The 14982-nt window shown below is 35.0% G+C and overlaps 2 protein-coding genes across 2 annotated transcripts; both read left to right on the top strand.

Moving 5' to 3' along the window:
- Positions 1-408: 408 nt before the first annotated feature.
- LOC125679768 (macrophage mannose receptor 1-like) lies at positions 409-6933 on the top strand. Its single transcript, XM_048919238.2, has 4 exons — positions 409-561; positions 5912-6190; positions 6315-6542; positions 6676-6933. Exons 1-4 carry the CDS (start codon positions 519-521, stop codon positions 6876-6878), a joined length of 753 nt encoding a protein of 250 aa, XP_048775195.1. The 5' UTR covers positions 409-518; the 3' UTR covers positions 6879-6933.
- A 4410-nt stretch (positions 6934-11343) lies between these two features.
- LOC125679778 (macrophage mannose receptor 1-like) lies at positions 11344-14781 on the top strand. Its single transcript, XM_048919246.2, has 4 exons — positions 11344-11424; positions 11540-11818; positions 11969-12178; positions 14620-14781. Exons 1-4 carry the CDS (start codon positions 11385-11387, stop codon positions 14724-14726), a joined length of 636 nt encoding a protein of 211 aa, XP_048775203.2. The 5' UTR covers positions 11344-11384; the 3' UTR covers positions 14727-14781.
- The last annotated feature ends 201 nt before the right edge of the window (positions 14782-14982 follow it).

Here is a 14982-nt window from a genome sequence, read left to right as displayed (position 1 = left end):
GATCACACTATACATATAAAAAAAAACATCAGTAATTTTCAAAGCATATTTAAACAACAGGTCTGGTTATGGGAGTGTAGGGATAACGTTTTTAGTTATTGTGCTTCAGGTTTTTTTTAGTAAGCTTTGAGAGGAAACCGTTGTATTTCCTTACCATTATGGTGGTCTGTAAAAACAAACAGTTTTTGTGTAAAAGTTCGTGGTGACATATCGAGGACTATATGCATGTTCAATTCAAAACCTTTCGTATCTAGAAATGTGAATTAATCATTTCCATTTACATATATATGTATGTCAAAGAATATTATTATAGACATTTTGATAACTAGAATTATTTCTTCAGAGCTGTTTTAACATGCATGTAACACGACTTGGTGACCATGAACCGTTTCATGGAGAACAGGGAGTGAATATACTATTGCTTGGTTTTGCATTATTTCGTATTCTGTAGCTAAAGACACCGAACTTTGTACTGATAAGGAGTTCTTAAGATCACAAACAACGTGGATCCTTACGCAATGAGGACACTGCTTTTATCGACATTTTTGATCGGTCTAGTCTGTAAGTGTAACTATTCTTTTAAACGTTCGTTCTATTTTTTTGTCAGTGGTATAGATCAATCTGTTAAAATATATCGTGATAATTTTCAAGTGTGTTGCACCTGGTTTAATTTTATTTAAAAATGGTTTGTTTGTTTTTTATTGCACCTAATGACATCACATTAACAAGTCTCTACTTAAACTAATGGGGATCCGGGTTAGAATAGGTCCTTTAAGTAACCCTTTCTTGTCGTGAGAGGCGACTAAATGGGGGCGGTCCTTCATATCCGCAAAAACCGAGGCCCCGAGTCGCAGCAAGTCGTAATGGTATATTTAACCACCAATAATTACAGGTACGTGGACGCCATTAAACAATAGCTACAGGTTTGATCACTGATATTCAACATTGTTTATGAGGGATTAAAAACAGCCACTATAACAAATTACATGATCAGTTCTTGACACTTATAAATTGACATAAAGAACATTATGTACAGTGATTATAATAATATTAAATGAAAAGTCTTTGGTGGAAATTTTTAAAGTATAAATGGGGGGGGGGGGGGGGGGGTAACTCCTTGATAGAGAGATCCCTTCGTTATGCAGGGATTGTTATTCAGACAAATGATTGTTTTCATTAACAGCTCTATCACATGAATTTGTTAATACATGTAACAGTTAATGAACACCACTTCAGGTTAGAGATAACGAGTGAAATGAAAAACAACTATTAAAAAAACCATTGCTACGTTGTTTGCAAAATTCTGTTGACAACGATGGGGTTAACGTTGTTTGACGTCCTCTCGATGATTTTTCCCTCCGACATATTGAGAAGTCGCTAGCTGTCGTAAAGTACCACTAATTTAAAGCAGTACATGCGGGGGTGTTTGTTTAATAAATTTGGCATTTGAAGCTATACTATATAATATTATATAGTATAGCTTGCCAAGTTTATGAAACAAGCCCCAGTGAATACAAGCTGTAACTGGCGGCAAATACCACAGTAAATTAAAACATAAAAGAAGAGATATTTAACATATTTGTGATTGAATACATATAACTTAATGAAATCAGAGTGAATCTGATGCAATAAACTCTTCGAATCAGCAGAAACTGTAGATTCTTGAATCATTGTCATCCTGTCAGTAATTCCTGCTCGTACGAGTAATCTCCGATGTGCATTGACCTCGGAGGTCACCAGTTCGGGAAAAGCGAGAGAGAGGCACTGAGCACGTGTTAGATTTGTAAACAAATCAAACTAAAAATTTCATTTGGGTGACACATTTGCGTAATATATTACTTTCTTACACTTATAGTACTTCTTGTCAAACGACACGTGTAATTACATGTACTCACGTCGGTTACCGCCTAAAGTTGCATGTGACCTTGGTCTCAACAACCCGGCAATCATCGTTCCACAAAAATATGGAATATGTGGAAATCTTTTTCAATGGTTTAAAAAGTTATTTGTGTAATAGACGTCAGAAAGTAATGTATAAGGATTTGTTATCATCCAGTTTAACTATCAATGCTGGAGTGCCTCAAGGATCTGTACTGGGGCCGCTTTTGTATTTAATCTATGTTAATGATGTAGCACAAAATATGTCATCGTTTTGTAGATTGTACGCAGATGATAATTCAATTCAATATGCAGATAGGAATATATGTAATATAGAAAATGTTATGAATCATGATATCAAAATTCTTGAAGAATGGTAAAATAGCTGGCTTTCGAAATTTAATCCTAATAAAACTGAAGTTTTATTTTTTACCAAGGCAAAGCATAATGAAATTCTAAAACTGCTTTTTCAAAATTGTCAATTAGAAATCATTTCTTCCCACAAAGATCTTGGTCTCACTTTTTCTAATGATTTAAAATGGTCTGTATATATCAATGGTGTTGTAAACAATGCGTATAAAACCCTAGGATTTCTAAGGAAATTCAAATTCACCGGCTTTATGTAGAAACAAATGAACGAAATTGTATATATGACTTTTGTTAGACCTATACTAGAATTTGCTACAGTCATATGGATGGATGTTCTTCTGCAGAAATTGAAAAGTTAGAAAAGAAAAAAAGTACAGCTCCATGCAGCTATAGAATTGTAACGGGACTGCCAACTCTTGCATCCAAAGAATCATTATATTTAAAAACAGGTTGGGAACCACTATATGAAAGACGGGAAATCGCAAAATTAATGACAATGTATAAAATTCATTTCAATCTTGTACCACAATATTTAGGCGATATCATATTGATATTGACAATTTTCGAAAGGATACATCGTGCTACAGTACTCGTTACGAATATGACTATATACCTCTTAGAACTAAGCAAGAAATATATGATAAATAATTTTTTCCAGATGCCATTCGCAAATGGAACTCTTTAGCAAACGAAGCAAAGAAAACAACCTCTATCTGTCAGTTCTGTCGAAACATTTCTGATAATATTAATATTTCAATAGTGCCTAAACATTTTCCTCTTGGCAAAAGAATAGTAAATATAATTTATACTAAATTAAGACATAACTGTTTGCTTAACTATGATTTACACCGAAAAACATTGTCAATTCTCTTAACTGTCATTGTGGTATGAGAGAAGATGCATATAATTTTTTCTTTGTAAAAGATTTTCAGCAGCAAGAAATGTTATATTTAACGAACTTTTTCACGGATTTTACTTTGAGGAAGTGACAATTTGGGGTATGAAACTAACAGCAAAATTTTTAATGCTGTTCACAAATCTATACTTAATTCACGCAGATTCTCATGATAGTAATTCACTTTATGCTAAATGTACATGTATTTATTTTGTCTATACATATGTTTTATGACAATTGTTATCAATTAATCTAAGGTGAGAACTTCGTAAGTTGTAAGAGCTTGTGTTCAAACCTGTTGTATATTATATATGCAATAAGATATGTTCAAACCAAACCCCATATCCATGTAAACGACGCAATGGTGGTTTACACATGTATACGAAACGCTCATTGTAGGTATATATGCTCTCAAACAATATTCCCTTGTTTATTTTGTTGAATATTTCTTCAGATCTTGGGGATTATATTAGTAATATACCGACAGGTGTTATTTGGTGCATCATTGGATAGTTAAAAAAAAAATACCGTCAGTTATAGCATGTATGGCTTTAAACTTATGCACGAGCGGGGCTCGAACTCATGACCTCCCAGGTATTGAGCTACCACGACCGTTATTGTGACAAACACAAAGTGTGAACACAGAAACAAAAATAATCATGAAGACAATAGTCTCTCACAGTTACTGAAATAGCATTATGATATTGGACGTTACATAAAGTATCTCCACCAAATCGAATGTTGTCATTTTATTTTGCATGGGATTTAGTTATAAAGGACAATAACAACAATTAATCAAGCACAAAATAGCATTATATAGACAATTTTGATTTGTCATTGAAGAAAGAAAATGTAACAGTTGTATAAAACAAGGACGAATTAAAGCGATACTAGCTGTCATTTTCATGTTGAAAAGTTTTGTTGCAAAATTGTGATTTACTATTTCAATGATAACATTTTAAATTAAGATTTATAAACTTTTGTTATTAATATTTGTGTTAGAAAACCTATCCAGAGGCTCTGAATGAAGCAAACTTACTATTATTATCCTCCCGTACAACAATTTAATGGTACAAAAATTGATTTCTATATAATGCTAAATATTTAATAGAACCGAAATCTTTATTTTGATAAAATCTTAAATCTTGTTTTGATTTTATCAGTGATTATGGTTAAAGTTACAAACAAAACTATCATAAATTAATATATAGCACATTTTTACAACAAAATAGAATTTTCAGATTTAGATCTAGTATTACTTTAAAATTAAACATTTTTCGACAATGAAGAACGTGAATTGATATAATATAAAATTCACAAGTTTTGAAATAAAATGTTACAATGATCTATACTTCACATATGAGGTAAACGAGAATCTAAAGTGTACTGGAAAATTGATACTACAAGGCAAATAAGTAAAAGTTTCTTTACCTGAATCACAACTTCATCAATTGACGTCCAGGGGGAAAATGACCTGACTATTCAAGATAGCGTCCCCTGCCCAAAAACTGAGTTAATCTCGTGAATGAAGGCGAGAAAATAGTTCTTATTGAAGTCGACATCAAAACGGCGTAATCATCCGGAGGATTATAATTCTAAGACGAAGAAATATGTAATTGATATAAGTGCAGATTAAGCTTTCTTAACTTATTACTCTCAAAGAGGCCGGCTTCATTGATTTGACACTAATTGATTTTTTCAGATTTCAAAGAATATTTGTCCAAAAGGAAAATAATTAACAACTTGTATGAACAGGCATATGGTAAAGAAATAAAAGATGTAAACGCCACACATCCTTGCATGTATACAATATACATGTACTTACAAATGTACTTCCAATACGTATGGAGGAGGGAGGGAGGGGTTAAAAACTTCGAAATTAAGCATGAATGTGAATAAAATATAGAATGTCTTAAGTTTTTTTTAAAATAATTTTTTTTTACTAAGAGTGTGAATGTGTCTTTATGATCTCTCCGTCACCTTTATATGTTTTCGCTCCTTTGCCATCGTAACATCGTCGCCCTCGCACCTACGTTCAGGACTTAGCATTCAGTGGCACTGGGTGGCCTGATCAAGACACTAAACCTTTACAAAAAATCTAAATGCAGTCCACTACAATGGGTCGCTTTCAAACACTATATACAATTACAATGTTATTTGAATTACAGATATAGCAGTACCTTTTAAAGTGTGAAAACAAGTTTCTAATATGTGCAAATAATTTCAGAAATATTTTTCAAAGTTATGCCCCTGAAATTATATTATTCCATATAAATTTATTTTTAGTCAAAACCACAGGCAATTGTATCGCTTGTGTTAGAATTTACCACTAACCAAGCGATATAATTGCCTGAGTGTGTCATCTCGGACACGCATGCACGTGCTTCAGGGTCCAGCATGCGCCCCTCTCTCTAGGTTTCAAGCTGTACACTGGTACGTTCTACTACTCCTGAATCTAATATTTTTCTGACTGAACTTAGCGAACCCGTGTCTACCTCTGGACAGAAAACGTGAATGCCCCCAAGAGGTTAACAGTATGCTAATTGTTCTAAGTGATAGGACACGATTGAGGTCTAGTCTTCGTCAATTCCTTGCTTTGTTTGGTCTGCTCTGAACCTCATTTCCCTTTTCCATCAATGTTACACTGCTTTAAAGGCATATACACACCATTGTGTATTGAGGGAATTTTCCATTGACTAGAAGTGATCATTGTGAAATTCCTATATATATATTTTAATATTTTGCATTCAACCTTCTTTTTTTTTAAAGATGGCGACGAACTGCAGAACTGCCCCCCGAACCTGCACCGATCCACAGCTCTAAGAACTTACAATGGACATTGTTATGAATTTATGATCCATCGACATGTACAATGGCGTGAAGCAGAAAATGACTGCGGCTCCAAAGGGGGAACACTGGTTGTGATCAACAACATAGAGGAACAATATTTCATGATGTCTGCCTTAAGGTCATTTCCGTTTAACGGCCAGGGTGTTTGGATTGGATTGACTGATACTCAACAAGAAGGAAAATTCGCTTGGGTTTCTGGTATAGTATAAATACACGAGTTTGACCGACGAACAACGATCCTACGGGGTTTGTTATATGAAACATGTATGGATTTCAATATTATTGTGGCGCAATAATGCGAGACAGTAGTATCGATTTACAGGGGAGGCAACATCCTTCACATACTGGGCCCCGGGACAACCAGGATTGATAGCAAACATTGGCAGGAAACGTTTCATACTGGATTCCTTACCTTTACCGATCCATCTAGTGGATGAAGACTGCGTGTTGTTGAAGTACACCGACTCTGGTCATTGGCATGATTACCCCTGTGCAAAATTAGATCTCATTGGTCTAGTGTCGGAAAACTTCCCTTATGTCTGTGAATACAGTAAGTTGATTAATGTTAAAACAGAAAATCAGTTTACAGAAACGCGATACACAACATTGCGATTCATTTAAACGTTTGATAATTCTAATGCATGTTTTAATAACCACATTAAAAACCGCATTACCTTTGACAGAGCAAATACCCAGACCGACCACCACTACCACAGTAGGAACGCCACAGACTATGAGGCCATCTACACCTAGTCCTACCACCATTCCCACCACCACTCTCCCCACCACCACATTGCCTTCGACAACAACCCCAGAACCCGACATCGTCCCTACCACAACGTCAGCGTCTGCTTCAGGTTCCGTGGGCGAACTCGTTATAGGCTGAAAGTGATGACGTAATATGATGTTCACGTACTTAATAAAATCAAGTTATAAATACACAAGTTTCCTTTCGAGATTTGGACAAACATTAGGCAATTTAGAATGAAGGAAAAGTCATGCACTTGGAAGGGTATATAAATGCCATGCACTGGAAGGGAATATATTTACATTTGTAGCTAAAATAACCGGATTCGTACAGAATAATATACTAAGGTTTTTTTCGGTTTCAAGAGGAAACATCCAAAACCTGCATCTATCTCACTGAATGAAGTATGGTGTTGGCATCATTGAGGGTAAGACCGACACTGGCATTGTAAGAAAATAAAATGACACGCGAAAGCTCAGCATGCCAGTTTTTCTTTAATGCTTGTGACATGGGGTCTCCGTTCTTAAGGTCATGTTCGAAAGACCCGTGGCAACTTGTGATGCTGGACACCTGGTTATGGAACAGTTACTACCGTAGCTCGCCAATATTGGTTAGGATTCTCGCTTCGCAACCGGGAAGCTCGGTTTCAATTCTCGGTCTCGGCGCCGCATGAAACCTAAGATAGGCAGTGATTGTTCCGTAGCCAACTGCCCTGTATTAAAAATTGTCACGGGTCTTTTGGATAGGACCTTAAGAATGGAGGCCCCATGTCACGATATGTATATTATTTTTTTAAAAACTCACTGGTTCGGTGGTAAACGCCATGAGCACTTCACCTACAACTGGCGGCGTCTCTACATGGGTGAACATTTCTCGAATGGGATGTAAAGCAACATGCAAAAAAGTATTTAAAAATACATGACGAAACATTAAGTGAGAAGACTATATGGAACAGCTAGTCACATGAATTTTTTATTGGCTGAAAAACCCAAAGATTATTGATGTTGGGTTGATGTGATAATTCATTAGACATATCTAAGAATATACAGGTGGCTTTTGCTTGCTTAAAGATGACAAAATATTTATATACCCTACATGAAGGGAAATTGCCATTCGTTGTTTTTCATTTTTCATGTGGCTCACTTGGATAGGGCATTGTGCAAACTACTGCCAATTTATTTACTAGTTGATATCTGAACTCGAAGTTCTACAGCAGTGTTGAAAAGGGAAAAATATTGCATGAAATCCGGTCCATTAATAAATACATTTTATTAGTTTGTATCTACCTTGTGGAGATTATATGTATCGTGGAATAGCTCGTTGTTTATTGAATGGGAAATTAAAAACAATTATAGCATAGAATAATTTGCAGTATCATTTATTTCTTCCATTTTAGGAATAAATATGTAGGTTGTTTGTGTTATGGGCTGATATCAATAACGGAAACATGGGGTATTTTTTAATCGTTCATTTTTCGTATTCACATAATCATCAATATAAGTAATGAATATACATATAAACCATTTTATACATTCTCGCACTCTTTCTCATCATACAGCATAATTGGTGGAATACTTCTTATTCTAGGTTACAAATCAAAAATAGTTTTTCAGTATTCCCAAAGTCTGTCGAATTTCAAGCCGTAAGCCCTATGTCTTGATCAGGTAAACGGGGCCATTCGTAGTCAACATCAGTGTACCAAGAACGGCCTAACAATCGATATGAAACACGTCAGACAGGATTTGACCCAATGATAGGTTGTATTGGCAAGCTAGATCATTATAACAACCATGGAATTTGTGAAATCGATACTGTTGAAACCCCTGTAACATCAACTTGTTTGTTGACCTACCAACAAGAGCTGTCACCGCTTCCACACTGGATATATTCAAAGACAGCCTCCAGGTGACCTCCCTTCCATAATACCATAATGCTTTAGCTGTACATACTACCATACCAGCTATGGCTTTTAACCGCACCTGCACCTAATGTAAATATTCACTGTACAGTTTGATGGCACGGTGGTTCCCATGGGCATTTGTAAATAGTCATCTGCAACAACACACCAGAGGTGGTATGCAGATTATTGGAAGAAGAAGAAGAAGTTAATAGCCTGCCTCGATTTAAAAACTGATCATACGCAGAACAAGCTCTTGCGTATCGAATCAGTTGAGAGATATAAACACCATATGCAGGTGATAACGGAATATTGCTACATAAATATAATGTATGAAATGAACAACTGAAATGAAATTGATTTTCTCAAGGAAATATCTCATAGGGAGAAGCTTGTAAAAAAAAAAACCGGTATTGCAACCACTGAACTTGGGTATCAATGTTTGTTTTGCAACAAACTTAAAACAACTCGTTGGCAGAACAATTGCTTTCCAGATGTACAGACAATTCAGTGTTCTATCTTTGGATTGAATTGGAATAATAATAATAAATAAAATTTATATAGCGCCTTATATAAAACAAATTACTCTAGGGCGCTTTACAAGAGTAGCGGTGAGAAAAGCAACAACAACAAACACCCCCCCCCAAAAAAAAACCCCAAACAATTAAATGAAATCAAATGACAGTATGACATAAAATCTTACATCTATAGAATTATTAAAATAAAACATTATTATTAAGATCGATAGTTAGAGTGTTTTTTTTTTTATTTCGTTAAACAACATAGATTCCAAGCAAAAGGCCTAGGAATAAGGGGCGTACAATTTTTTAAACATCTGATCTTTTAACAGACATATCCTTTAAAACTTAGATATAGCACTGGTAATACTGTTGTATTGCATTGTACATACATTTCCTAGTGAAAAAAAATCTTGTAGTAATGAAAAATTCCATTTTCATCTAAAAAGTCTAATTATTTTCATACCATGTTTTACTATAAATGATTTTATTATCAACACACATATTTGTATTATGCCACACTGGGATAGAACTAAGTTTTTGCATGGAATATTTATCATTCATTGCTCTCACCATTGGTAACCATCATTGAAAAACAACACGCCAAAGGTCATTGCTATGATTTATATCAGCAGAAACATATTCACCTCCAAAATCTAACATTTTCATCACCCCATAGTTGCCATGGACTGCCAAAAATATTCACCCATGGTTTGTGACTGTTAACGTCTTAATCCGGGAAAATTTTAAAGTTTAGTAAAACATTTGTATTTATTTTAAAGATAAATTTTTTTTCACCTCAACCATTTTTATGCAACCTTTTTAAAAGTAATCTTGATCGAAAATTTGTCTTTTGACCTTGTCAATCTTTGAATTCTATATAAATCATATATACTAGTATAAAAAACCAGTTTCTCAGAAAAGACAAAGTATCTTTATCTGGAATTGGTAGTGTAATAAACATATGATTTAGCCTAGGTAAAGCAGTGTTTTGGCAACTATGACTCGACCAATGGGACTAAGTATTCTTCTATTCCACTGGCGTATCAAAATTTAATTTTTATTCCAAATAAGTTGAAAGGTAGTGCGTCCCCACTCTAGATTCCACCTTGTATGGTGATATACTTGATCAGAGACTTTTTAGAGCCTATCCAAGCAATTTTTTGTTTTTGAACTGTCTATTCTATTTCAGAGAAAGTTGAGTCAAGTGCAGCGAAAAGAGATTTTGGTGAACCATCGAGAGCCAAAGTTGTGTCGTCAGCATACTGTATTGGGAAATTTTGTGTTCCTTATTTGCTATCATACCTTTGATATCTGTATTCTGTTTGACAAGAATAGCTAAAATTTCTACACAAAGGATGAATAGATAAGGAGCAATAGGAGCACCTTGTCTACAACCTCTCTGTAAACCATTGGACGCCAATTTTTCAGAAACTGTCTCGGTTTATCATCTTTCGTAATGATGCCCAGTCTCTGCGAGATAAGGAACTCTTTTTCTATTATTAACGGCTGATACTGTTCTTCCAAAAACACTTTTAAAAAATCAACAGTGAAGCCATCAACTACTGGTAATTTACTTTTTTAATCGTTTTCAGAACTGTATGTACATATATTTCACTTTCAGATATCTTGTCATCCAGAGAGTTTGAAGCTGTCTTGTCTAACCGAGGGATATCTGAGATTTTTATATGAAATCTTCAAAATTTATATCCATGGGATGATTGTATCTTTACACTGTCAAGGGATTGTGTTTGTTTGCGAACATATTGAAAATGGGGACAAATTTGTGTAATGTGCGAAGTCGAAATGTTAAAACAGTTGAAATATTGCTTATCCAATTTCCAGTAAAGTTTCACAAAGAGATGTCCAATATACACCGTACGCAACGTCTAGGTAATTTTTCATGTTCAGTAAATTATTTTTTTTTTTAGCATTTACTGATATTACATGCTTTTCCCTTTTGAATTGTGCTTCAATTGATATAACCACTGACTGGGACTTCTGGGTAGTCTACATACAATATGACATACAGGTCAGAGTTCAACGTGTTCTCCTGTAGTACATCTGATCCTTGATAGAATAGTTTCTAGAGAGAAAGTATAGGTTTCACACCAACCAATGAAATATTTTAAGGACTGTGTAATTCCTGTGATAAGCCACCATGCACTACCTTGCACTTAATGTGCATATATATAGATAAGATAATGGATTTCCAGCACATTTTATGCAATGTTGTCCTTGTGTATTCTTTTGCTGGCGACTGTCGTATGTAAGTGTTTCTTCATTTAGGAATTTATTAATCATGCATAGATTATTTTTCAAAGACTGTCATAATTTCATTAAAAATAACTGTTTGAAATTTAACCAACGTCTGTATAATATAGATGGTGACGATGTAAGTATTTGTCCTTCCCAAATCCAACATGGTGCCACACTAAAAACTCACGGGACACATTGCTATGAGTTCCAGCTTCACATTAAGAGGGACTGGAAGGCAGCTCAGGGAGACTGCGCTGCTAGAGGAGGAACACTCGTAGTCGTCAACGACAACGAGGAACAGACCTTCCTCATGTCTTCACTAAAATCGCTCTCATTTCACGCAACTGGTGTTTGGATAGGTTTGTCCGACACAAACCAAGAAGGAACGTTTGCATGGGTCACAGGTAGTTATTAGAATCTGATTTAAAGAGCAAAGTATAAGAGGTCTCATATGACCATAAAATTTACTCTCGCGAGAATATTGTTTGTAGTATTGGTGTTACTGTGACATTGAGCAATACAATATTTGATAACTTGAAATTGTTATGTTGAAGGGGAGACCAACTCCTTTACATTTTGGGCACCAGGGCAACCCCACTCGCCTCACTCTGGCAGAAGCGTACGATTTCTCCTTGACAGCGTAGCTGACGAGGACTGTGTTCTTATGAAGTACTCCGATTCCGGTCACTGGCACGACTACCCCTGTAAAAAGTTAGATCCACTTGGACTTGTGCGAGAGAATTATCCCTATGTCTGTGAATACAGTAAGAATTATTTTTATTCCAAACACATTCTCTCCGTCTGTCTGGATTTAGTGTTGCAGTCGTTTCAAACTTCTGAAATTGCTTGCAGCGTGAAGCGGTTAAAATCTACATCAACAGAATACGCCGGTTTCGAGATACGTCAGAGTTCCTATAAGGGTCAAGTTGATAAAAACTATATGTCGAATAAACGACATAACTATGTCGAATAAACGACTTAATATGTCGAATAAACGACATAACTATGTCGAATAAACGACATAACTTTGTCGAATAAACGACTTAATATGTCGAATAAACGACATAACTTTGTCGAATAAACGACTTAATATGTCGAATAAACGACATAACTTTGTCGAATAAACGACATGACTCTGTCGAATAAACGATATTTTAATAGTTCTACAGTTGAATACACGCATTGTTTCGGAGAGTTACAAATGGGTGGCAATATCCCGTGGATGTAGGAGAAGGCATAACATTGTACAGAAACTTGCGGAGATCGCTTATGATTGATCTCAATATCGAAGAAATCAAACCCCTCAATTAGTGCAGTGCTAAGTTTCCTTATTTTGATGACTATGATTCGAGTGCATATGATATACTAAAATAAAACAATACTAAAATATGCAATGTAATTAATGGTTTATTATACTTCCTCGTAACTTTAACAGAAATAAGCTCTATGAGAAGTCTATGATCGGTTATTGTTTACACGAAACATTCGGTCTACATCTCAAAAGTTGAACATGCTTAACTGTAATAATAGGAAAAAACCCGGTATTTTGCAGCTTGCAATAATGCAAACAAATACAGAATTTAAGCAGGGCGTAAAGATGTTTTTCACAATCTTTAACAAAACTAAAACATGCATCAAAATACAACACCTTGTGCCTCGAAATTAAATAAAATTCTGAGGTATAAATCGCATATCGGTCATATGCATGATATGAAAATGTACCGCGACCTTGTGATATGTCGTAGTACTTCCTACGGATGTGTCACATGTAAGGCTAACTTATAGCATTAAAATAGATACAATAACAACTTATACCATCGTCTATGTTTTATACCATAGACTGTTATTCCTTCAAATCTTTCTACCAGAGTCTACTCTGCTCTGTTTTTTGCCAATAGATAATAGCAACATACTTTGAATTGAAAAAGAGCATTTATTACAAACGCCAATGTAAGTAAAAACAATATACATGTAGCAGAATTGTCCCATATAAAATATATGTTACACCTGTCACTAGGAAAATGAGAACAACCCAAAAAGGTACATACAATACAATAAGAGCATATCTTAAATTTGCCATAATTAATATAGAGCAATCATGAATACAAAACTGTATATACACAATAAAATACACATGACTAAAAAATTGGCAAAATTGATGGGACTAGCTTGAATCAAAACATGTCAACAACTTATTATACTATATAGTGATGCAATAGTGTATTTCTAATATTTTATCGTCTTACATCTTTTGAATCGCATCTGGACCAACTCCTCTCTCCCGTAGAAACGTGTGCAAGTCTTCATCCATCATGCATGAGATTGTGTGACGTTTCCTTATGTCACTAGTTCAACACATGTATGTCGTTTATTCGACATAGTTATGTCGTTTATTCGACAAAGTTATGTCGTTTATTCGACATATATTATGTCGTTTATTCGACATAGTCATGTCGTTTATTCGACAAAGTTATGTCGTTTATTCGACATATATTATGTCGTTTATTCGACATAGTTATGTCGTTTATTCGACATAGTTATGTCGTTTATTCGACATATTATTTTTTATTAACTTGACCCTTATAGGCTTCCGTACTTGTTTACATACGAGAGTGGGACAAATATTCATCACTGCATATGTGAATGTGCTCAGTAAGTTTCTCATAGGCAGGTTCATCACCCGAATTCGACTGACACACAAACTAAGTAAATGATAAGCATTTAGGGATCAATCAGATACAGGAACTTCTCATCATATCACGTTATTTCGCTGCTCGTACATTTCATACCCAGGATATTACTTGCAAATATGACATTGTTTTTATGTTTCCACATTAGTGACACATTTTTTTTTTAAATAGTATTTTGTATTTCCTACATATACACATTTAAAAGAGAAACCGCTTTTAATACATTTTATCGTCTTCCTCACTGACTGTATGTCCACTCTGTCCCACTTCGGTATTCTAAGTTCCACTAAATGTACCTCCTTCACAGAAGAGCTCTTTTCTCGAAACTGGCGTACTAGGTGAATACGTTAATTGATCACGCAGTTGTCGACAACACATAAACGCATTATCAAATAAGTTTTATGTCTTGGTCCAGGAACAGTAACACTAAAGTCAGCCGGGTAGTAATTGCTGATGAGCACATAATTTCATTCGTTTTGCTTTAATCCCAGAGGTTTCAAAATGTTTATCTCTAGATGCGGTGGGAACTGCAGCGCCATCAACTGTTTCGACCATTGCGCCTTCTACTTTGAGTAGCACCTTCGCTGCTTTACCAGATACTCCTAGTGTACCAACGCTGTGAACTGACTAGACTACATGTACTAACCCATTATTGTAGATAAATGTATAATCAGATATTAGAATGATATTATAGATTTAACATTTCATGTATATATAAAGCACAAAGATTGTGCAAAATTATTTATTAGGTAAATAAACAAAACTGCCCTAGTGAAGAAATATCTAATACAAAGCACAGAAAAAATTACTATATTTTGGATACCTACTTACGTCCCTGCCCGGGGTTGAACTCATGACCTGCAGAACCAAATACAAAT

The sequence above is a fragment of the Ostrea edulis genome, chromosome 1, assembly GCF_947568905.1.
Source record: "Ostrea edulis chromosome 1, xbOstEdul1.1, whole genome shotgun sequence".
Lineage (NCBI taxonomy): Eukaryota > Metazoa > Mollusca > Bivalvia > Ostreida > Ostreidae > Ostrea > Ostrea edulis.
Note: the sequence above shows the minus strand (reverse complement) of the source record. Positions and strands in the feature narration are given on the sequence as shown.

Excerpts from the sequence above, each read along its gene's own strand:
- LOC125679778 (XM_048919246.2), top strand. The coding sequence starts at position 11,385 with ATGTTGTCCTTGTGTATTCTTTTGCTGGCGACTGTCGTAT. Across the intron at positions 11,425-11,539 it reads TTTGCTGGCGACTGTCGTAT|ATGGTGACGATGTAAGTATT; the intron begins GTAAGTGTTTCT and ends TGTATAATATAG. Across the intron at positions 12,179-14,619 it reads TCCCTATGTCTGTGAATACA|ATGCGGTGGGAACTGCAGCG; the intron begins GTAAGAATTATT and ends GTTTATCTCTAG.
- LOC125679768 (XM_048919238.2), top strand. The coding sequence starts at position 519 with ATGAGGACACTGCTTTTATCGACATTTTTGATCGGTCTAGTCT. Across the intron at positions 6,191-6,314 it reads AAAATTCGCTTGGGTTTCTG|GGGAGGCAACATCCTTCACA; the intron begins GTATAGTATAAA and ends ATCGATTTACAG. Across the intron at positions 6,543-6,675 it reads CCCTTATGTCTGTGAATACA|AGCAAATACCCAGACCGACC; the intron begins GTAAGTTGATTA and ends TACCTTTGACAG.